The sequence below is a fragment of the Durio zibethinus genome, chromosome 18 (assembly GCF_047325235.1).
Source record: "Durio zibethinus cultivar Kanyao isolate XHJ-2024 chromosome 18, ASM4732523v1, whole genome shotgun sequence".
NCBI classification, from domain to species: domain Eukaryota; kingdom Viridiplantae; phylum Streptophyta; class Magnoliopsida; order Malvales; family Malvaceae; genus Durio; species Durio zibethinus.
In genome coordinates, this window is record NC_143179.1 from 6,061,036 (window position 1) to 6,086,869 (window position 25,834).

Sequence of the window (25,834 nt, forward strand, 5' to 3'; positions counted from 1 at the left end):
AAACCGAACTTGCTTAGAAAATTCGTCTAGATATTGAAGATTTTCGAAGATGTTCGCATTTTCTTTAAATCCAAAATCTCAAACCTTAAACTTTAAACCTCAAAAACAAAACCCTAAACCTTCATAACCCTAAAAACTAAACCACAAACCCTTCAAACCCTAAAACTAAACCACAAACTCCTAAATCCTAAAACCACAACCTTAAAATCCAAAATTGTAAAAAACCCTAAATTTGGTATGCATTTTAGAATCATTACCAAAAAATCATTCAAACTTTAAAACCTCGACCTATACCCATGTTAAAAACTATTTTGAAACTTCAAGAATACGTACGAAAATTTCAAGATGAGTAATTTATTCTCGAATGTCGCCTAGATAATGGGGTATTTAAGAAATTTTATTTCATTAAGTTTTCATGCTAGTCTTTAATTTTCTTTAACCATGGGATTAAAATCAATAAATAAAAAAAGGTGCTAATAATATAGGATCTTAAATATAAATGGTCGCACCTAAGCTCTACCTAGATGTTGGAGAGTCAAGGTGATCTTATTATATTTAAGAATTCATTTTTTAAATTACATTTTATCATCTTGCATAATATACATTAGCATGCTTGCATCATTATATAATTGTTGGCACTCATTTTACATTTCTTTGTCTTTAATTTTTACTTGCTATCTAATAATGCTATCATTTATGTTTTCACACAAAATGTTTTTTTATTTACTTACTTTTAAAATTGTGATATTATAAAATAAAACAAAAATAACATTCCAAATGGAGTAATTCTCAATATTCTGCCTAGATGTTAGAGAGTTACTAATAATCATTTCTCGCAAGGAGTGTTATTTTCATTTTAAGGGATATTGTATTAAATCTTAAGTGAAAAAAATTATTTTAAATTCTGCCTAGATGTTGAATAATTTTAAGATAATTCTTTAACTTAAAGATTTTCTCAATATTCCTCAATAAAGTATTTTGATAAAATTAATTTTCTTTCTTTTTAAAATAACAAAAGGGAATTATTATTAAATTTTAAATCGAAACCATTTCATCCAATATTGAAAATAACGCATAATTAATTGGTACCAATTTATGGGCGTTGTGGGGGTGCTAATCTTTTCCCACACGTAACCAACTCCCGGACCCAACTTAGTTTTCGCAGACCAAAATTTATCTTTTTGATAAATTTTAAACCTACTTTTATAGTTTTATTAAAAAGATAAACTTTTGGGTGGCCAATTACACCTTAAAAAAGATTAGTGGCTACTCCTTCCAATTTTCTCTTCATTTAAATCCTTTACGTCTAGTGATCCCAAAACCGTTATGACAGCGTGGCAATTCCATTAGGACTGTTTGATAGTCAGGCCAAAATTTTAAATATGTGCTATTGACAATGGTTGGATTTAATTGGTTTTATTTGATATTTAATTTAATTCTTTTATTTTATTTTTCAAAAATATAGAAGTTAATGAATCAAAATAACAGGTTAGTTACTACTTTATTTTGATTCTGTTTTTATGATTTATTTATGTTATTTTAATTAATACATTACTTTGCATATACTTTGTATATTCACTCGTATACATGAGTTTTAAACCCAGACTCTTTTTCTTTTAGGAGAAAGTGAAGTAGTTACGCTCTCATGAGGTGATAATATTCGCATTTGCTAACGAAATACTTCAACTTAGATTGAACCATTTCCGTTAATAACCTATAATGGATGAAGATTGAGGAGCCTTACTAATTTATAACGAACAATGATATGAGAAATAGTCTGAGAACCTTTAGACGCATAAACCTTAATCTAGCATATCGTGACCCATAGGATGTTTGCCTAAGGTAGAGCCCTGTCAACTTTTTTATAGAAATAACCCAAGTATGTATTAAAATTTGAAAAAAAGAAATAGATAATAAAAAAATATTAAAAAAAATGAAAAATTTTTTCTCTTGACGTATAGTTCATTCATTTTGTAGTTATCCAAAATTTGCATTTTCATAAAATGTTCTAGAATTAAATGATTTTTTAGCATTAAAAAAAACAAAAAAATGAAAATTTCAAAAATTAAAGGTTTTTCTTAAATTCCTTGATTATTGGCTAAAATGACAATTAATTTTTTTTTTTGAGTCATAGCTATTCTAAAAAGGTGTTTTTCCTTTTAAAATTTTTTTTTCTTTTTTTTCTTTCTTTTCCAAATGTTGTTTCATTTTTATCATTTTTATACATCATAATAAAATTATACATGCATTCCATCCCATCCACATCAATAGTTAATACATGCATTCTACTTCATGCACATGTATCCCTTGCACTCTATCTCGTTACATATCTTAAAGCAATGTCTATCTTATTAAGTCAGCATAACACATGCATGGCATCCCATATAAGCATATCTCATGCATATAGTAGGTCCATACATTTCATGCAAGTATGTTGTATTAGTAACAGGAAAATATCTCATCATTCATGTAAAATGTCATTACATTTCATGCATATGGATTCATAAATAATAAGGTCTTATGAAACATACATTGCATTTCATATCCCACTATCCCTACAATATAACATTACATTCTTTGCATACATATTCATGGTTGACGAAAATTTTCATTTGGGTCATTGTACATATAAAAATCAATTATCATAGGCATATATGCATTTCATGACATTCTTTAGTCATTATATTCATGTATTCATAAACATACTTTGTGTGTCATGTAAGTTACAAATTGTTTTTGTGGCATTCATTCAATAAGATTAGTAATATAGAAATTTTTTTAAGTCTCGAAATAAAATATCTGTTTTGGTGGAAATTAGAGTGGCAAAAATGAGAGATCAATTAGAAGTAAAGATTAGTGTTTTGAAGTTGAATCAATAAGAGTTTTGGCTCAAGTTTCGAAAAATGAAACAACAGATGGTTCAATTGATAGAAAATGGTTAAAAGTAGCAGTATGGTTGAGTTTGTTGCTCCTTAAGGATTATTGTCACTTTCATCAAGTCAAGGTCAATTGGCTCCTATTAGTTTTAGCATTCTTCCAGAGCATGCTAAAGCATTGGGTTATTTGGAAAGTGACCAAGGTTTGATCGAATTCAAGGGAAGAATGAGTGAACTAGCTAAGTAGATGACTGAGCTCAAAATTTTGATTTCTAAAAAGGAGTCACCTGGCTCCAAACAACCATCACCAACTATCCTAAGTCTAAACCCTCATTTAAATCCTTTTCATGACTACTTTCAACCTTTTTTCCAAGCACCTAGGATTAGGCACTCGAATTTCACACAACCACCAAGAATTTTACACTTGAATCCATGTCTACCATTTCATATTTCATAATCACTTGTTTAGCAAGCTATCCCGTCACCACCTTTTGAACCTAATTTTTGACCCAAAGTTTTTCAATTCACTTCAAGACCAACTAAGCCACCATATTTTCAGCAAAGCAAACCAATCATAGGACAGAAAACCTCTGGCAATACTGAAGGAAAAACTCTTATTAATCCAATACCCATGTCTTATACAAAGTTATACCCATTGCTCTTAAAAAATTACCTCATTGCCCCTATCCTTACTGAACCTTGCAAACCACTTTTCCTTGAATGGTATGACCCCAATACTCGATGTGAATATCACTTTGGCATCACAAGCCATTCTCTGAAAGATTACACAACTTTGAAACATAAGGTGCAAGGACTAATAAAAGTCAAGTATCTAGGTTTTGACACCAAAATGAAGCTAGTTGTTCATAAGAACTCTTCATTAATCCATGTTGCTATAGCAAACAGTGCTATAGACAACCATAAGGTTGGTTATAATAATGAATAAAATGTAAAAGTTTAAAAAAAAAAAAGGTTGTCCTCTCTAGTAATCATAGTCAACTATTTTTGGGTTTCTTAGGTGAGATAAATAAGAGTGAAATAGGTCTAGCACTCTTTGGCCCTAGCCCTAGAATGATTCATAATATGTAAACTTGATACTTTTGAAAATGAATGGAAACTTTTTTTTACCTAAATTTTTTATGAATTGATGCCTCTGTTTAATTTTTTTGTAATGATGTGCCTAAAAGAGTGTTAGAAAGAATGGTGGGTGTAAAACTTTTGAGGTGGAAGGAATATCTTTAGATAACCTACCCTGAATATAGGATGGAACTCAAGTCTCCCCTCAACAATAATAACAAAATTTGACTTGCATATTATGTATCATTTGTTTGAATTCATTGCTTTTTATGGCAGCTAAGGACAATGAATGATAATTGTAAATATACTTTCATCAAACCTTCGAAGTAATTTTTTTTTATAATAGAATTTATGGCATACATTTTTAACTTCAGGTAATAGCTATCCTAAGAAACAAGATTAATTAAGTCTGTGCACTTATAGCACTCGAGTCGATACCAGAATCATGGAAAATGAAGATACAAATCGGATAGACAGAGTAGAAAAAGCCCAGGAAAAGATCAAAAAAATAGTCACAAGAATGTAACAGAACATGGATAAATAGTTAGCAGAATTAAAACAGATGTTAGCAAAGTTGACAAAAGGAAAAAAGAATTATTGAAACACACAGGATAAGAGAAGAAATAGTTGTTGAGACACCATCGTATCTATTTGGATTCACATATGTTCAAGACCCCCATATGGTGCAGACACCTTCAACAAATCATCAACCTTATATTGGCCCTTCAGCGAAGCTGCCATCAATTCAGACAAATGTCAATCTCGGGCCTACTCCTTACCACTCCACTATTGTGCCTAATATGAATGATCTTAAAGAATTGAAGAGATTAAAAAACGTGTCAGATTCATTATGAGATATAAAAATAAAGGAGAAGTATGACCTATTGGAATAGAGATTAAAGGTAATTAAAGGCCATGATATGTATGAGAATTTTGACGTCAATGAACTTAATCTAGTGCCTAATCTCATTATTTCATCAAAATTCAAAGCCTCAGATTTTGAAAAGTATGATGAAATGAAATACCTTTTAACACATATCACCATGTATTGTCAAAAGATGATAGGCCACACTCATAATGATAAGTTATTGATCAATTACTTTCAAGATAGTCTTACTAGGTTTGTAACAATATGGTATGCTCAACTAGATTGAAATAAGATTTGCTCTTGGAATGATTTGGCTAGGGCCTTCCTAGCATAACATAAGCATGTTGAAGATATGGCACTAGATATGATATCCCTGTAGAACGTGAAAAAAAAGTCAATTGAAACTTTCAAAAAGTATGCACACAAATAGAGAGATATAGCAGTCTAAGTATAACCATCCTTATAAAAAAAAGAGATTGCTATTCTATTTGTCAATTCTTTGAGCACTCCCTATTACGAAAGAATGATTGGGAATGTCTCTAAAAACTTTTATGATATAGTGATTTCTGGTGAGATTATAGAAAATGCAATCAAGAATGACAAGATTAAGTTGAAAGATACAACATATATTAAAAAAAAGTACGTAAAAAATAAAAAAAAAAAGTGCAAGTAGTCACAATAGAGGAAAATCTACCTAATAGCTTCATCCTATACAATCCATATCCTTCTCATCAACCTTGTCACCTTGTTATAGGCGATATATCTCAGAACTCATATCATTGCCAACCAAGCTAGCATTTAGGCTTTCCAGCAAATCTTCATTCTCAAATGGCCATTCATGATCTTACTCCTACATTTGAACCCACCACTCGACCAACAAAGAATCGAAAAAGACCAAGAAATGATCAAGAGAAAATACGCATCCCTATTTTTTTACCTTTTTACCTTTATTAATAGAAGGTCAATATCTCACTCTTATACCTCTTAAAATAATACCAAATTTATTGACAAAGAGCTATGATCCCAATGACAAGTGGATTATCATATGGGGGCAATCGATCACTCAACTAAAAACTATAGACAGCTAAAAAAAAGGTTAAAAATCTTATCAAAAGTGATATTCTGAATCAAAAAGTGATAGAATAATGGAAGTTGACTCTATCCAATTGCCAAATGTGAGGAGTTAAGATGAAGAAAGAAATCTCAAGTTTTAAAAAATCAAGATAGCATGATTTTGTTTTGAATCTTTTCATTATTTATGTATGACATGTGTACGATGTCCCTAAAAGTTATCTAACTCATTTTGAAAGAATTAAATGCTTTATATCTTTTTTTTATGAATTTTCTTTTTATGCATTTACTTGAATAAAAAGTCTCACATAAGTAACTTTCAAGATAAAAATTTTTTTTTTCTATAATAAAAATGGAAGGATCCTTGAAGGAAATGGTGATTACTATTAGGAAAGATTTCATCAAATACCTTCACACCTTTTAAAAACTTTCATGCTCCTAATCACTCAGATGATTTGACTCATCAATCATAATCCCTTCAAGAAATGTGAGTTTGAATTCAATCTTTAAAGGACGATAATCTTTTTTTGGGCAAAGAACAAAAGAGGTTAATTTTGAAAGTTCATTTTGAATTTCAAAAATTAGATATGCTTTCAAATTTTCAATTGGTAATTTAATGTGTGTCAAAATTTTACTATGACCATAGACATAAAAATGCTTGAACATTCTGTCTTAAGTAACCCTTGTTTCATGTCTTAAGGCACAATGATTAAAAAAACAAACTCTTTTTTTGCCTAAGATAATTTGTTTCATACCTTTATACTTTTTTTCTTTCTTTCACCAAAACACTAAAAAATTTGAGCCCAAAAAGCCTTTTTGAACTATACAATTGATCCTATATAACTTGTTCATCATTAGAACCTTGAATGGAAAACAAGATGGGGCATCACCAAAAAATAAAATAAAAAAAGTAAAAAAAAACCATTTTATCTCATTCTTCAATGATTCACTCTTCGAACCAAGTGATCATGTTTGAAATGATGAATTGCCATCTTTCTCTATCGTTTTCATATATAAATTTTTTTTTATTCTAAAATGAAATATGGTCAAGGATCGATTTCTACATTGGGGGCAAAATAAAGATACCTTCAAGAGATCAACTTTAATAAAAATATTTGATATTAAAAGAATCTAACACACCCTTCAAAGATGAAAGTCCAGGTAAAAAGTGACTAAAGCTTCAATTGAAATCCCAAGAGTTCAAGAAAGTAAATAGAAAAAAAAAGATGAAGTTAGATGTCTTTGAAAAAAATGCACCTTGGAGATAAAGATTTGAAGCTTTAGTCAAAATTCAAAAAAAAAAAAAAAAAAAGAGAAAAGAGAAAGCATGTACCTTGAAAATGATTATTAAAAAAAAGTGAATAAAGTTGCTAAAATAGATGCTAGATGGTTCAAAAAACAAAAAAAAAAAAAAATCAGAGAATGCTTTTCAAGATCCTTGGCTTAATTACCCTGAATGATATATTTTTTGAGCCTATTTATCCTTTTTTTTTAGAACCCCTAACCTTAGCCTATATTTGAAAAATTCATTTTGATCAAATATAGACACATGGATTGAAGAACGATATCCTTGAATTTGTATATACTTATTGGTATTTGTTAAGATTTCATCAAGTTCTTCATTGATAGAAAATATAGCTCTAAGGTGAAAACACCAAAAAGGCAGTTTAGAGCTAAAATCATTTTTGATGCCCCAAAAGAGTTTTAGAGTATCAAGGTTCTAACCAGAATAAAAAATTCTCGATCAATGCCTATTAAAGACTTTACATTTCATAAAAAAAAAAAAAAAAACCAGCCTTGTCCTCTTCCCATATCTTGTTTGAAAGGTAATGGTTAATTTTGACACATATTAAAGTATCACGTTTTCAAAAAAAGAAAAAGTATTTTAGAAAATTATCTCTTTCGTGAGCTCAAGAGAAATCCTTGCAACCCTCATTGAACTTTTCATGAGATATGCCCACTAGTGAAAAGAATTGAATTGTTAATTACCCTACCCATAAGCTTTCCAAATAATAGTCATAAATTTTCAAGAGATTCGAAAGTTTTGAGTTTTAAATTTTTTTCATTTGATTGATACTTTATGTGGGGTAATTTTCTGATTACTTTTGAAATTTTAGAGATTATTTGAGCATTTTGTACATAATACTGAGCTCATTTTTTTTGTGAAACTGAAACTTTAAAAATTTAAATAGAGATTTAAAAAAAAAAGTAAAAAGAGTCTTTGTATTTACATTACTTGCATCATGAAAAAGATATTTGACCTACAAATGAAAAAAAAAAAAAAAAAAACATTTATAGTTGCATCATTTGCCTGTGCATTCTGGAAGGGATATTTGTATTTGCATCATTTTCATTTACACCATAAGAAAGACATTCGCATTTACATCACTTGCATTTGCACTTATATAAGATATTTGCATTCGCATCATAAAAAGAATTTGCATTTGCATCGTGACATTTACATCCTAGAAAAAGGTATTTGTATGGGCATTTACATGAAAAGAACATTGTCATTTGTATTGTGAAAAAGTCAAATGTATCTGCATCAAGCATTCACATTCTTGCATTGACATTTACATTCATATCAACATTTCCATTAGCATCATCTGATGATAATTGACATTTGTATCATGATTGCATTTATCAACTTTATAAGTATTAAATATAAAATAAAAAGAATATATAAAAAAAGATAAAAAAAATAGAAGTAAGATTCAAAGCCTCTGTTTAAGGGGAACCATTTTCAATCAAGATTTCAAAGTCTCTATTTAAGACGAACCTTCTTCAAGCAAGACTTTTAGAGTCTTAAAAATCTCTGATCAAGTGAAAGCTATTTTCAAAAAGATTCTTTAAATTTTGAAGTTTCTTTACCTCTGATTAAGAGGAGCATCCAAAGATTTTGAAATTTGTAAGACCTTCAGGTAAAAAATTTTTAAATTTTTAAAATTTCATTACCTTTGATTGAGAGGATCATTCAAAGATTTTGATTTTTAAGTCCTCCGGCCATAATCTTTAAGACCTTTGGGCATAATTTCAATTCGCGGTGTTGTCCTGATCAATTCCTTATTTTTTAACTTACGGTGTTGTCCCAGTCGATTTTATAAGACCTCCGGGCATGATTTCTAAGTCCTTTGAACATAATCTTTAAGACCTCCAAGCATAATTTTGATTACGGTGTTGTCTCGATTGATTCTTTATTTTTTAACCTGTGATGTTCTCCTAGTCGATTCTTTAAGACCTCTAGGCATGATTTTTAAGTCCTTCAAGCATAATCTTTGAGACCTCTGGGCATAATTTCGATTTGAGATGTTGTCCCGATCGATTTCTTATTTTTTGACCTGTGATATTTTTTCAGTCGATTCTATAAGACCTCCAAGCATAATTTTTAAGTCCTCCGAGCATAATCTCTAAGACCTCGAGGCATGATCTTTAAAACCTTCGGATATAATTTTGATTTATGGTGTTATTCCAATCAATTCTTTATTTTTTGGCTTAAAGTGTTATCCTAATTGATTCTGTAAGACCTCCGAGCATGATCTTTAAAACCTTCGGGTATAATTTTGATTTATGATATTATCCTAATCGATTCCTTATTTTTCAACATGCGGTGTTATCCCTGTCGATTTTGTAAGTCCTTCAAACATGATTTCTAAGACTTCCAAGCATAATCTTTAAAACCTCTGGGTGTAATTTAAATTCGCAGTGTTGTCTCGATCGATTTCTTATTTTTTAACTTACGGTGTAGTCCCGATTGATTCTTTATTCATCCACTCACGGTGTTGTCTTGATCGATTCTTTATTTCTCAACTTGCGACGTCATCCCGGTCATTGTCTTTATCACTTGACTTAAAGTTCAATCACCAAAAAAAAAAAAAAAACTCTTTGATTTTTTTCTGAACAAAATTGTTGTCTTTATCTTTGCCCTATTCCTGATTTTCAGTAATGTGTAAAGAAGGACAATTATAGACACCAAATTCTTTTCGGGTCTATTGATGCTTTAAATCATGTTTTAGATTTCTGTTTATCAATATTAAACTATTAATAATAATAGAAAATTATTGATAATAAAATATTAATATTAGTTTAATATTAAAAATATAAAAAAAAATTAATTAAAAAAAGATAAAAAAATAAGGCAACTGGCGTACGCCGTCGCCACTCAGTCCCATCAGACCAACCACCCTAATCCCCATCAAACCAGCCACACTTATGACCTAAGCAGACCACCCACTATCCCCAATATATACCCGTCCCTATAAAGAAGGCCAGACCCTTAAACACCCTACTCTTGAACAGATCTTTGGACACCCAAAAACATCCCACGAAACCCTTCACCAAACACGATCGACCTCACTCGATAGCTATTCCCCTTCTAAACAGATAACCCAAAAACATAAACACAAATAAGAATTCACAATAAAAAAAAAACAACAAACACAGTCCTTGCCAAATCGACAAGGAACCCAGTGCCAAAAGAGGTACCTGTAAAAAATATATATCAATTTTAGTTAAAAAAAAATAAAAAAAAAGAAGACAGAAACTTTAAGCCCTGATCTACACTGATTGGGATTGTTTCAGGCAAAAAGAAGGCTAGATCTAAGAAGAGCGCATTGAAAGGAGCTTCTAAATGTTTTTTGGTGATTTTCGACCATTAGCGATGATCGCCGACGATGGCTCAGGCAGCAGCCGTAGCGACGGTCCGACACCGAATGCTGACAGAGCCTAGGAGCTCTCCCAAAAGCTCTGATTTTTTTTTATGGCAGGAGGGTTTGAAATGAGTTTTAAAAAATTGGTTTTATATAGAAAGTTAAAGCCCAAAACGACGGCAACCAGAATCCGACTCGGGATCTGCGCAACCCCACCCATTAACCCATTCCTTCAACAGCTGCTAACTGGTCCAATTGAATCGATTTGAACTAAACCAAACCATAGATCGACCGCTCGAACCACTGATTAAATCGTCAAATCGGTCAAATCGATCCAAACCATCATTGACCGAATCGTTGATCGATCCGGTTCAGGTATTTTTTTTACTTTATTTTATTTTTTTATTTTTTGAATTTTTTATTTTTTTGTATTACTATTTTTGTTATTTTATGTTTTATTTTTTTATTTATGCATGATAAATTTTTAAATTTGTTGGAATAATTATTTGATTATTTTTAATAATAAATAAATAAAAGAGAATAATAACTAAAAAAAAACTAAAAATGCTTGAATAATAATAATAATAATCTAAAAAAATAAGAATTGAATATTTTTTATTTATTTTTTATTATTTTTCCTGTCTAGATGTTAGAGAAAATAAAAACATACCCTAAAACATAATTCTGCCTAGATGTTGAAAAATTATTATAAAAAAAATTAAAATTAAAAGTATAAAAAGATAATAAATAATAAATTATTAATATTATTAATAATAATTTTTCGTTAAAAAGTTTTTTTAAATAGTTTTTTTTTTAACTATAAAAACTGAACTTGCTTAGAAAATCTGCTTAGATATTGAGAATTTTTAAAGATGTTCGCATTTTCTTTAAATCCAAAATCCCAGACCTTAAACTCTAAACCTTAAAAACAAAATTCTAAACCCTCTAAACCCTAAAAACTAAACTCCAAACCCTAAAACTAAACCACAAACTTCTAAATCCTAAAATCCACAACCTTAAAATCCAAAATTTTAAAAAACCCCAAATTTGGTATGCATTCCATAATCATTACCAAAAAATCATTCAAACTTTAAAACCTTGACATATTCCCAGGTTAAAAACCATTTTGAAACTTTAAGAATACGTACGAAAATCTCAAGAGGAGTAATTTATTCTCGAATGTTGCCTAGATGAAGGGTGTTTAAGAAATTTTATTTCATTAAGTTTTCATGCTAGTCCTTAATTTGCTTTAACCATGGGATTAAAATCAGTAAATAAAAAAAAATGTGCTAATAATATAGAATCTTAAATATAAATGGTCGACCCTAAGCTTTGCTTAGATGTTGGAGAGTTAAGATGGTCTCATTATATTATGAATTCATTTTTTAAATTACATTTCATCATCTTGCATAATATACATCATCATGCTTGCATCATTATATAATTGTTGGTACTCATTTTACATTTCTTTATCTTTAATTTTTACTTGCTAACTAATAATGCTATCATTTATTTTTTCACACAAAATATTTTTTTATTTACTTACTTTTAAAATTGTGATATTATAAAATAAAACAAAAATAACATTCCAAAATGAGTAATTCTCGGTACTCTACCTAGATGGTGGAGAGTTACCAATGATTATTTCTCGCAATGAGTATTATTTTTATTTTAAGGGATATTGTATTAAATCTTAAGTGAAAAAAATTATTTTAAATTTTGTTTAGATGTTGAAGAATTTTAAGATAATTCTTTAACTTAAGATTTCTTCGATATTCCTTAATAAAAGAATTTGATAAAATTCATTTTCTTTCTTTTTAAAATAACAAAAGGGAATTATTATTAAATTTTAAATCGAAACCATTTCAATTAACTTTGAAAATTACGCATAATTAATTGGTACCAATTTATGAGCGTTGTGAGGTTGCTAATCTTTTCTCACACGTAATCAACTCTTAGACTCAATTTGATTTTTATAGATCAAAATTTATTTTTTTGATAAATTTTAAACTTATTTTTATAATTTTATTAAAAAATAAATTTTTGAGTGATCAATCGTACTATAAAAAAAATTGATAGTGATTTCTTTTAATTTTTTTTTTATTTAAATCTTTTACATTGGTGATCTCAAAATTATTATGACATCGCAGACTTTGAACAGCTTGAAACCAGTCATCATTAAAACTCTCCATTCAGCTAGCTTCAGTGCAGTGCAATAGGCAAACACTACTCTGCCATGTTTGTTGGTAGACTTTTCTTAGCAGACTTGAAAAATCATACACATTACCTAATCCGAGTAATTATTAAATTCATTTATAGCGAAGTTTTTTAATCCACTGAAACTAAAAATTCAACCTAAATTTTACCGAATAATTTCTCAAAGCTCGTCTATGGTTTTCGTTCATGCAAAACACGCTTTGCCAATCTAAAAAACAAGTGGAATTACTTGCATTGGGGGATTAATGATAAACGTAATTTGGGTGCCGAAATATACTCATCCGATCTAGGTTAGCCTCGCTTGCGTGGATGCCTTAGTGCCTTGCATGACAATGAATCTAAGGCTTGAGGAAACAGCCAAGTCAACTAATGGGAAGTAAAAAACCAATTGCTTTTCTTGCAAAAATATTTTGTCTCATCACAAACATCGGTCCAATTGGGGCTCGTGCAGTTTTGCTATATCCATGAATGGTCTTTACATGGTCAAAAAAGTTGTCCCATCAAATCAATTAAACAATCTACGTTTGATCGTACGATGGTAAGATATTACCCGTTTCTGTTGTCTTAACTGAACTTGGAAAAAAAGGGATTAAAAAAAACGTCTCAGAAAAAAAGCTCATACTCATGGAAAACAACGTTTTTGTATTCTCTATAAATAGGTGCATCGTAGAGCGATATCTGATCTTCACAGTTTTACTCGTTTCCCACAATTCCTTAACTTTCATTACTTACTCTTCTCTTTCTCTCTTTAATATTAATCTCTGTTGCATACCGAAATTTTGCTTGAATTATTTAAGTTTTTTCAGTTTCAACTGAGCCAAAGAATTAAGGTAGAAAAGCATGGAGAATCCTCCGCAGCTGAAGTGCTTAAATCACGTTTCACTTGTGTGCAGATCAATTGACAAGTCTCTTGACTTCTATCAGAATGTTCTAGGGTTCTTTCCCATCAAGAGACCTGGTTCTTTTGATTTCTCTGGGGCATGGTAATTGGCCTTTCTACATAAAATAGAGAACAAAAAGAACCCCCTTTCTTTCTTTTCAAGTTTTTTCTTTTTTAACTTCTATTTTATTAAATATTAATTCATAGTTTTCTGATTTGGGCAAGGATAGGCTGTTCAATTAGGGCATTGGCATCCATCTTCTCCAATCTGAAATCCTTGATGACATGCCTGAGATTGGCCGAATTAATCCCTAGGACAATCATATTTCTTTCCAGGAATGGTTTGTCACGGATTGCTAATCTATCCATATTGGAAGATTTCAACGTTTAATGAGGAAACTTGTTTTGCAAACCAAATAGCGACCAATCTCGACTTGGATACTTCATTTGATCTGTAAATGCACATGTACTGATGTAATTCTTGTGGGCAGTGTGAGTGCATGGCAACAGTGGAGAAGAGATTGAAGGAGATGAAGATGGAATACGTTAAGGGTGGAGTGGAGGATGGTGGAATCCGCGTTGATCAACTTTTCTTTCATGACCCTGATGGCAACATGATTGAAGTATGCAACTGTGACAACCTCCCTGTGGTTCCACTGCCTCGAGATGCTATGCAGTCGTGCTCGCTGATCAACTGCAACATACGACAAATGCAGCACCAGCAACAACAATAACATCAGAAGATTGAACAAGCAGTGAAATTTTAATGACTTTCTTGGAGTACTCTTAGAGATGAGAAACTATATTTGTACTTGTATATGTGTATAGATATGGGGAAACTGGTAATTAAGATTGATGATTAATTACCAACCTGAGAACATTTTTCCCTAGTTTCAAGTCCTATTGAACGTGTTGGCTGTTATGTTAATTTTAATACTTCTGATGATCAATAACAGAAAAAAAAAAAAAAAGATGTTAATTCTTGTACACTGTATTATATTATACTGTATATGTAGATTCAAAGATTCAAATCTTAGCATTACAATCCCTTCTCATATATTCAGTCCCGAAAAACAAATATTTCATGCCAACTTATATAGTATAGTTAGGTTGTAAAATCAATGAACTATTTCATCCTGAATTTTCTGGCTTTAATCAATGGAAACTTAATAGCTTAAACACACCAAATTTATCCAGCGTAAACAACGAATTAGTAACCAGCAAGTTAAAATCAAGTAACTCTCCTATTGTTGTCTGTATAATTACATTCCCAGACAAAAATATTATAGCAGAAAATATTATAAAGTTATAAAAAACAATTCAAAAGTCACTTCTACCCGAAGTTGTTTGACTGGATACCAATGATAAAGATGCTTTGATCTTGATATACAATTCAATTCTGACAGTCTGAGAAAACGTTGTTTTTGACAAAGAATCTCGGGGGGAAGATACGCTGTATACATGAAATTAGAACCTAAAATTTAGATAAAAAAATTATATACACATAATAACTACACTAATTTTATACATTTACATAATATTAAATTAAAAAATAAAACTTGAAAGAAAAATAAATACAAATGTGTACAATTTGTATTTGTATATAGCGAATGTCAATGAGTAAAGCATGAGAAAAGAGAGCATTCCCATCTTCATTATCAGATTTTTATATTATATCATATTCGTACTCATATCTAATAATCTAATAGATAGTTTAAATTAATATTTATCTCTATATTTAATAAATATGAGTAATCTTCATATCTATAACTTTAAAAAAAATAAAAAATAAAAACTAAATTTTATTTTTTATTTTTATATTTAAGTAAATTTATATAAATATATATTAATATATTAAAAAATATATTAATTCTAATTAATTTAAAATAATAATTTATATTATTTAATAAAAATATATTTACTAAATATATAAATATATATATATATAAGGTACAGATATAGAATGGATGCTATATTACTTGTCCCATTCGTGTACCCAAAAAAAATTAAAATCATATTTATTCTTATTTTCATCCTTATATCTACAATGTAATATCAATTTATATTTCCATTGAGAGAAAAAATTAAATTTTTTATTGGATATGAATAAAATTAATAACTCTATTTATGTAACATTGTCCTGGCAATTCATGCGATATTTGAAATTTCATGCTAAGATCTCTATTTGAAATTTCTACAAGCGGTAACTATTAGCAGCTGCAAAGATATTAGACCATAATCATGTGAATTTTTCCCTATTTTTTGAAAAGCATCATTTAATTACAAAGACCATATTTAGTTTGGTAATCTACTGGAACTATATATGCTAGTGTCATCCTTAAAGTCTTGGACTTCTTAATTAGTAATACTTTAACCCTTTCTTAATTACATATGAAAGTATCATAAAAAATTTATCTGAATAACATTCTCTGTCCAATATATTTGTTTCAAGGTTGAAAATTTTTTGCATATACAGGAGTTTGATATAGTTTATGGACCGGCCTGACATTGCATTTGGGCTCAAAATTCGGCTCATTTGTTACACACTCAATAGGTTGGTTTCTTTATTTTTCAATGGAGAAACTGTACAGTTTAGTATTTAAAAAAAAAGTTCAGATGGCTGCAAATTAAATTCAATAGAAATCAAATACAGAACCCTGCTTTTTTTCTCTGGTTCTTACACATTTATTTTCCCATCATGGTAATTTGTATTTTCTCTACATGAAGATTGTAAATGATAAAAATACTGTAACAAAGGGTTAGATTTATATGAATTCTCACATGCATTATTAATGAGTTTAAATAAATAGCCATGATTAAAGTCAATTAACTTAATTTAATTGACAATCCAAAACTCAGCAAATTATTTTTCTATCTTTAGATTATGATGTTTTTTATATATAAAAAAAAAAAAATCAATTAACTTTATCAGATTACCTGTAGAAAGAATATAACTTAATTATGCCACATTAATGATGATTCATTATCTGTTAATTCAACGCTTCCAATCTATTCCAAGACTATGAAAATTTGTATACATAATAATAAAGATGTATATAATATTTATATCGGAAAGATTTTTGATGTTCAATCATCAACCAAGGGCTAAATCTAGATAATAAATCTTGTAATAAAAAAGACAGGCCATAGTTTTTCATTGTTTAATTTCCCCCACTTGTTTCTGTTCCCCCGGACTTTTTTCTGATTCTGAAAGAGGGCTAAAGTGAAAATTGGAGTCTAGGTCGGTCAGTCAAGGCATGAGAAAAGCAAGAGCATGATTGGCAGCCAGACTTGACCCCTTTGCTCTCTCTATGGCCGCTGTATATGGATTGTGTGATAGCTATGTTTTTAGTGGCCGGATTAATTTGTCCTTGACATTACTGCAAGGGCAATGAGGGTCTGAATTTTGGTCCTTTTCTTCTTGGTCTTTCCGTCCTCTAATTATACGTTATGCACTGAAATACGGAACTTAGCTTCTTTTTGAAAACTTGCATTTAGAAAAATTTTCACATTTTAGGTATGAAAATTATTGCAATGATGGAAAAAGTCTTCTGTGTTTAATAAAAATGTGTTTTGGTGTGAATGTATATTATATTCTACGATACGAAAAGATTGATGTATATAATTATTATATATATTGTTAATGTATTTTTTGGATTAATGAGATAAAATATATACTCAACTTGAATGAAAATTGCGTTGGACTTGTAAAATTAAAAAAAAGATCAAAATTAAGATTTCAAAATGCGTTTTTACACTTAAATAAATATTTGAGTGAAAGGAAAAAAAAAAAAAAACTCAAAGTAGCTTACACTGCAAGGAATGCTATATTAATTTCTAGATTTGAAGTGTGTTTTTTTTTTTGTCAGTTAAAAAAAATAATTTAATCCATATCTAATGAATTTTGATTTGATTCGATTTTTTAAGATTATTTTTTTTTTTGAAAATTGAATATTTAATTGAATCGAGTTGAGTGATAAAATTAAAAAGATCAGGGTCAAGTCAAGGTCAGATTTTTAAGCAAACCTAATTTGATATATATAATTATTTTTTAATTAATTAATTAATTATATTTAATTTATATTTATATTTAAAAAAATAATATTTTATTAATTTCGAATCAAATTGAGTTAGATATGATTTTATATAATATCAAGTAGGATCGAATTTGAATATTATATGTATATACTTAAGTTAGGTTTGAGACAAATAAAAATCCGTTTCGATCTGATCCGTTGTCATCCATAATACTATTGCTTCCAATATAAAATATTATAGTCTCTTAATAATTAGCATTAAATCTTCATATACCCTACAAATACCTGATCTAAACATCAGAAAAAAAAAAAAAGGGATTAATAAAGTGGCAGTCGGTCCACAATATTGATGGTCTTAATATTAAATCATTCCTTACAGAATCCGTAAGAAAGCCGCATGCACTAACATATACAACTAACAAAGCCATTAATCTTAATTTCTTCCTGTATGTTTTTACGCCGCCTCTTCTATAGATTTTGTAAGCTTAAAGAGAGTAACATTAACTTTTTTTAAGAACAGTTGTTAATTTTATAAGAGTACATATGTTTTTTTGGAACTTTTTTAGGTCATAGATAGGACAGATAGTGGGCATCTTATTAAAATCTTCTCTGTGATGAGCATTGGCGTTAAAAACTATAAGACCATTCGCCAACAAAAAATTTAAAAGTCGGCTGCCTTACCGACTATAAAATAAAACCCTGGCTACAAACGCAACCATCACCAAAATCATAAGGACATATAAGGTGATTTTAAATTCATAAAGCATCGGTATGGGAGTGATTTTCAAAGAGATAGATTAATTGAGAAATTAAAACTTTCTTTTGGTGCATTGAAATGTGTAACGCATAAACTTTAAGACAAAAACTATACAATCAACACAAAGCTCTGAATAAAAGAATAACCATCTCTATATATGACAAAATCCCATGAAATATAAGCTGTTGAAAACAAGCCAAACACGTAAGTTTAAGGCTAGTGCTCCCATACACCATTTTTTTCCTTTTTCGTTAGATATATATCAGCTGGAATTCTGCAGGTGTGTAACTTTAACACCCCCCAAAAGAGAAAAATAAAAAAAAAAAAAAAATCACACATAATTGGAATTGGAATGCCCTATGTGATCACGACTTACGTTTGTTTGATCTTCTTTTCTTGGCTGCGTCCGATCTGCCAAAAACTCCACAAAACCCACAACCGGAGACCTTAGGAGAAGGAGGGTCCACGCTTGGTGACGCCGCCTTCACCGTCTGGTACATATTTACATCGCCTCCGTCCGATCGGCTGCGTCTCATCATACCATCTGATCCTCGGTTACCTTTGTTTTCTTGATTGTTAAGCTTCATTTGGTTCAAGTCTCCCGATAAAAACTTGTCGTCCCATACTAACCCTGACGACCCTTGTCTCCTAAACGAAGTTGTTGACCTTTGCAAACCACTCATCTCCATCTCTCCTTTCCTTCTTCGAATCTTCTTCTTGTTTCGATGGAATTAAATTTTGGATGTGGTTTTCTTGAGCTTTTTATTGGGTAGAAGCTTGAGAACGTCAAGTCCAAAGCTATGTGAAGTAATACGACTTTTTCAATATGTTACAAGTATATATAAAAGAGAGGGAAGAGAGGAAAAAGGCAAATGACAAGGAATGGGAGGAAAGTTCGTAAAATGGTATCTAAATGGGTAAGAATGGGATTTTGGAAACTTAATTTTGGCTAACTTTTTAATCACCGAATCAGAGATTTTGACCAGAAAACTGTTTCAGTCCATGGTCTAAAAATTGAAAAACTAATGGCCGGCGGCTAAAAAATATCTATTAAAAAAATAATAACAAAGCTTTCCAAATATTTTAATTACAATGTTTTGTTAACAAAAATCCTGATTTCGGTTTGTGTTTTGTGTACTAACAAGTTATTAAATGGCATAACATAACCAAATATTGAGTTAAGAAGAAAAATGATTGAAAATATTAAAATTAAAAATATCAATAAAAAAAACCCTTGATTTATTGATAAAATATTAGATTTTTAAGTTTAATTATAAAAAATTTTAAAATATACTAAAAAAAATTAAAAATATCAAGGTTTGGAATAAATGGACTGATACCTAAAATTTGATTAATCTCACAAATTTCTTTGCTCCTTCGTCTTATCTTGATGTTTTATGTTTATGTGTTTTTTGCTGTTATTTTGTCACTAAGCTTTAGTAGACAGAGTCATCATTGAAACAAGACCAGGTCAACATAACAGGACCATGGATTTGCAACAGGATTACTTTCGTACTTGGGCTTCACAAATCCAAACGCCCATGACCGAAACGAGAAAAAATTTAAGCTGTATCGTCATAGGCAACCGCCAATGCTTGAACTCTTGAGCTTTTGCACAATACGAAAAGCAAGGAAAAAGAGAAGGAAATTTCTTATGCTCAACACGCCCATACTTGGTATCCAACATAAAAGATAAAACAGAGTCGTTGACAAAGTCTTAAGTTAGTATTTGAACTAGTTGGCCATTGCTGTTATATGTAGAAAAAAGCAATTTTTTAATGTGCTTCTTAAAAGAGAAATGGACGGAATTAGAATTTGAGTATTCATGAAAAACTCTGTACAAGATACAAGGGCAAGCTCCATGGTAATGAATTAAAGTTGATGTCGTTGGCAAAGTTTCTGAAAGCATTCAAGGATAAGACCGCGAATACCCTGTTTCCTGGTTGAGCTCCTTTGTCGTAATTGGGATATCCGGTGGGCAATATTTTCAAACATGATATCACAATGACACCGCATGATATCATGATCGAAAAAGACAATAAAAAAATAATATGATTTAAAATTTTAATAAAAATTATATATAGTATTATGGGTTTAGTGAATACTAAAAAATATATTTTGTATTTAATTTTTCTATATTAATTATAATATAATAATTTTATAATTTTATGTATTAAATATAAAATAAATAAATACATACAAATTACCATATTTAATTGCAATTAACTGTCCTGTGCTTTACTAATAATATAGTTTCAGGAAGCAATTATTAGGGATGAATCACTTCTTTGATGAGAACGGTTAAATTTATTGGAGAGAAACTTGTGCAGATTTTTCAATCAAATCAACGTTGATGTTACCTGCAACAAAATGATCGGGATTTTAATAGGTAAAATATTAGTTGAATGGAGCATTTTTTATTTTTTATATTATATCTATTTTTATATTTATATATATATATATATTTTAAATTTATTCATATTTTTATTTTTGTGAGCATTTAATGGATATAAATAATTCTCGTACTTTTAATTTTTAAAAATAATAATTTTTTTTTATTTTACACATTTATATAATTTTTTATAAATATATATTTTTAAATACAAATATATTAATTTTAATAAATTTAAAATAAAATTTATATTATTAAATAAAAAATTAATTTATTAAATATATAATATATATATATATATATATAATGAGTAAGGAAAAAGTGTTATGTTATCCATTCATATATTCATACCCTATAAAAAATTTAAAATCATACTCATTTTCATTTCTATCTCTATTAGCATAAAAAATCGAGTTTTTAATAAATTTGAATAAGATTAACATCTTAAGAAAACAATATTTATGAATATTACAAAATTCAGCAGAGGCATATGGCACACAAGACTTTGCTGTTATAGGCCAAATGAAAATATAATGATCATGAACCATCATTTTTGTGGAAGAAAATTTACTATCAATTAGAAGCATTTAAGAGAACCAAGTCAATAAACAGAGGAAATGATTATAAATTATAAGAGGGGCTCAGTTCATCTGAAGCTCAATGGACTTGCAAGAATAGGTAACTTTTGACTGAAAGCGGAACATATTTATTCTACTAGTGCTCTTATTAAAATGGTTGAAGAAACATCTCATCTAAGAGCATGATGATCTTCATAGAAATCCTTGAAAGCTTGGGTTTTGGTTAAAAATTAAAATGGTTTATGCAACATGCTAATTAATGATTTTGATTTAAATACCAGAAAGCATGTGATTTATTTAATACTGAGGTTTAGATTTTTTCATTCTGAATTTTAATATTAAAATGATTAAGTAACACTTTAATTGATTGAACTAAATTAGTTCAGTTGATTCATATAATAAATCATTTTTAAAAGATAATATTCAATAAATAATTAAATTTTAACATTTATAATCCATTTTTATTCTCGGCCCCGACTTATTTTGTAAAAATAACAAATGAAACAATTTCGTCTTGAATCTTGATACTTATTTGGAGTTCTATGAATGGCATTAAAAAAAATCATAATAAAATTAGGCCTAACGTCTGGTGGGCAGCAACATTTACACAATCATCATTCATGAGTTTTATCTGATATAGATGTCGTAGAGGAAAGAAGCTTATTGATGGTGTAGTGAAGATAGTTTGAGAATGACATTTGAACTTGCGTCTCTTCTGAAATCATATGCTGGCACTTGTGTCTGCGTGGCATGGTTCTACTGAATCATGTGTCTCTCAGGTTGTCCAAGAAAGAAACACGTTATGGAACCACTTGCGCAAATGGAAGACAAAAGCTCTTTGTCATGCGCCATTTTTGGATAGTTCATCTATCAATTGACGAAGGTGTCAATCTTGTCTGTTTGTTCAATGAAGGAATTGATGTGAATCTCATGCAGCAAAACCCATCACCATAAAACCCTCAAAAAGAGAAAAAACAAAAATAGTTCCCTCAACCTCAAGTTGAAAATGAACCCAGTTAGAATTGTTGTTTCATCTATCGGTAAACTGCATTCATCTCGCAAAAATGTTTCGCTGCAGTATATTTGCTGAGTACCACAGTTGAGATCTTTCCCTCTGACAGCTGAGCCCGGCAATTTGCAGCCATCATTGTCAGATTTGTGAGGAAAGGATAATCCCAAAAAGAATTTAGGCCAAAGGTAATAGATGTTTGTCTTTTTGTGGATTTGTAAAATCATTCCTTGAATTATTAATGTTATCTAATGCTTTGAACGGTAGACAATGATGCAATGGCATGTGGTAAGAGGGTGTCAATTATAACGATTCCTTTCCATCATTATATGATTGTTCATTCATTGAAATAGATGCAGATATAAAAGCCCCTGGCAACAGCCTCGTGATCTCTTAATAGAGCGTTGGACTTTTAGTTATAAAAAAAAGCCCTGCAGAATTAAGTTTCATTGTCCCCATGTGCCTTCTGCCTTTTACAGACATTAAATAAAACTCTGATTGTTGATTATCGCCTCCTCTTTGCTGTCAAAAACGTAAGGAAATTTCCTTTTAACATATGTCGGTGTGGTTTTGTAGTCGCACTACGGTTCACAGTGATTCAACAGTGAGCTTCTCCATCAGGGTTTTGAGCTTGGTATCTGCAGTGAAGAGAGTCATCTCAAGGTTCCTTATCAGGGTTCCGCTCTGAAAGGCATGAAAATTCTATATGTTTTGGGGTCAGATTTTGGGCTGGAGCAGGAGACACAAGGATTTTGGTGCTGAAATAAACCATTTTCCTTGGAGATTCTCAGAGCTTTTAAAGACAGTGATTTTCACTGGTTTGAACTGTTTTAGCTTCTAAAAGCATTTAGCAATTAGTGATGTTTGATGGAACCATGAATATGTTTGATGGAGGCATGACTATGTCTTTCCATAGTGTAAACTACCCGCCAGTTCTCGGTAATTTAAGTAAAAACAGAACTCAGTTTAGAACAAGACCGAATCCTTCTTTTTCGGTACAAATGTCTTGTAATCTTCTACAAACCGGTGAGAGTGGAAATCTACCTAAATTCCAAAAGATAACAGGTTCATGCTCAGCGCTGTTTAAATGCCAAGCTCAGAATTCCCTGCTTAATCAAGCAAATACTGTAGGTATTATTGGAGGGTTTCAGTTTTGTCCACGCTTATTTTCCTGGAGAAGCTTGTATGGTGGAGCTCAAGAAATGGAGAAGAATGTATTCCTTTTGTTGTCTGCAGTGATCCAGCCTTGGACGGTTGGCTTATCTCTCAAGTTTCAATTCATTCGTCTCTTGGTGAAATTGCTCAAAAGGAAGTAAATCATGAACCTATCATCGAGAATTTGAGGCATAAAAGAATATTTCTTGAGCAATCTGGAGCTCGCTGCATAGTTATGCTGTGCCATATCTCAAACGCATGGCATGATGAGATATCTCAGGGCTGCTCACTGCCATTTTTTCATGTTGGTGAATGTGTTGCCGGGGAGCTTAGGGAAGCAAAACTGAAGCCACTGGATGCTGGGAGTAATGTGCGGATTGGGGTGCTATCCACCTGTGAAACTATAGCTGCTGATTCTTATCAGGAAAAACTAAGGAAGCAGGTATCCTAATTCCTAACTCTTGCCCTTATGTTTATAATACTTCTTGTCTCATCATAAAAATTTAGCTTATTTGAATCCGAAGTTTAGCTCAATTGTTTCATATTGCCATCCTTGACATATAGTAGTTTGGAGTTTAAATCTCAACACTTGAAACTTCTCTTTCCTTAGTCCAGGCTACTGCCTTTGAACCAAAAAAAAAAAAAAAAGCTTATTTGAGTTTGACCATTGCACCTTGACTATACTATCTGATTCTGGATCAGATTTTTGTGCTGGTCTGGCCTCCCAAACAGTATTTCTTAATGAGTTGCTTGTTTAAAATTAAATTATTAGGCTGATATATGTTGTATGATAAAAGAGAGCTAAATTGGAGGCCCAAACACTTGCAATAGGAGGAGCAGATAAGTTTTCATGTGCACCACATTCAACTTATTAGATCTGTTGAGGAGAAGCAACTCATTCAATTTTGAGTTACTGTGGTCCAACATTTGACACAGACATTTTCAATTCTTTATGTGTTCTGCCTTATTTCTTCCACTTGAAAGATTGGTGCACTTTTGCCTTCCCAGGGTTTTGGGATTGTGGATCATGATACATTGGCCTGGGTGTGATTTCAATCCACAGTTCTGCCTTCATAGGAGTTTTTGGCCATAAAATATAAAGAACTATAGCAGGAACAGGTTTTTGGTGGTGTGGCAGTGCAGTTAATCTCTTAGAGCAAGTGTCTATTCATATTATCTGAGGAAATCCAACTATATCCTCAGCTGACAGATGATAAGGGCTCATTCACCAGTCATCAAAAACCTTTTCCTTGATTTGATTTGGTTGTAGAGCCTCTTATGAAACAACTAATTGAAGACAAAAGTCATGAAAAAAGCGTTCTGTCTGCTTCCTCATTGGCCTTTCTATCAAGATACTCAAGTATCCATTTATAGATCCAGAATACCTAATGGACCATAGTTTAGCTTCTCAAGCATCACATCTTTCTTTTGAATTTGTTTTATTTTTCTGCTGTCTTTTTCCATATATTTTTTTTTATGTAGGAGACCACGACTTGAGAATAAAGAAAGGGGTTACAGGTGATAAGATTTGAACTTTAGTCCCACTAAATACCACCTTAAGAGGAACTAAACTAATTAACTGAGTTATGCTCCAGTTCCATATTTCTACATTGTCCATACATCATTCAAAAAAAATACCACTTGGAAGAATTTTCACTATGTTAATACCGAAGTACAATTATTTTCTCCTAACGGGCTAACACTTCAATTTGCAGGGCTTTGAGGTTGTTTTGCTGGACAAGGCAACCATGGAACACATTCTAATTCCAGCAATTGAATCATTGAACAAAAGGGACATGGAAGGGGCTCGGAACCTCTTAAGAATTGCAATCCAGGTCCTTTTAATCAGGGCTGTGAATGTAGTCATCCTCGCTTCTGATGAACTTCAGAATCTTTTACCTCGAGAGGACCCTCTCCTGAAAAAATGTATCGACCCGATGGATGCTTTAGCCAGGTCAACTATAAAATGGGCTAAATCTGTTAAGAAGGTACATAAGAAAACTTGAACAACACTCGGCACCACACTGCCAAAACGTGTGAAAACTCTTGCTCTCTTGTTGGGGTATTTTCTGTCAGAAGTTTTCCCTCTTGTTTACAGGCATAATTATGAAGAAATAAGCCCTTGAAATAAAATTAAATATCATCCAAGCTCTTGTGGTTGTATTGTAATAAATTAAACCCTTAACATTTATTTTATCAATTGAGTTTTTATTAAATAAAAATTGATTAATTATCAATATCCATTTTCGCCTAATCAGGGTTCAATTAGAT

At 30.6% G+C, this 25,834-nt stretch overlaps 1 protein-coding gene and 2 pseudogenes across 4 annotated transcripts; 2 read left to right on the top strand and 1 right to left on the bottom strand.

Moving 5' to 3' along the window:
• The first annotated feature begins 13,595 nt into the window (after window positions 1-13,595).
• Window positions 13,596-14,369, top strand: LOC111300319 (glyoxylase I 4 pseudogene; annotated as a pseudogene).
• Window positions 14,370-18,559: 4,190 nt separating this feature from the next.
• Window positions 18,560-19,481, bottom strand: LOC111299053 (uncharacterized protein At1g15400 pseudogene; annotated as a pseudogene). Its single transcript, XR_016329666.1, has one exon. The product of XR_016329666.1 is annotated as an uncharacterized protein At1g15400 pseudogene (transcript).
• Window positions 19,482-22,362: 2,881 nt separating this feature from the next.
• On the top strand, window positions 22,363-25,800 carry LOC111299054 (uncharacterized). Of its 3 annotated transcripts, none has more exons than XM_022893979.2 (3): window positions 22,363-22,596; window positions 22,762-24,005; window positions 25,279-25,800. In XM_022893979.2, exons 2-3 carry the CDS (start codon window positions 23,799-23,801, stop codon window positions 25,567-25,569), a joined length of 498 nt encoding a protein of 165 aa, XP_022749714.2. In that variant the 5' UTR covers window positions 22,363-22,596; window positions 22,762-23,798; the 3' UTR covers window positions 25,570-25,800. The 3 variants fall into 3 exon arrangements, with proteins under 3 accessions (XP_022749714.2, XP_022749716.2, XP_022749712.2); XM_022893981.2 differs by having other exon boundaries at window positions 22,768-24,005; XM_022893977.2 differs by having other exon boundaries at window positions 22,985-24,005.
• Window positions 25,801-25,834: the final 34 nt, after the last annotated feature.

Bases quoted from the DNA above. Each gene is read 5' to 3' on its own strand.
- LOC111299054 (XM_022893979.2), top strand. From the start codon at position 23,799: ATGCTGTGCCATATCTCAAACGCATGGCATGATGAGATATCTCAGGGC. The intron at 24,006-25,278 runs GTATCCTAATTC...TTCAATTTGCAG, and splicing joins AGGAAAAACTAAGGAAGCAG to GGCTTTGAGGTTGTTTTGCT.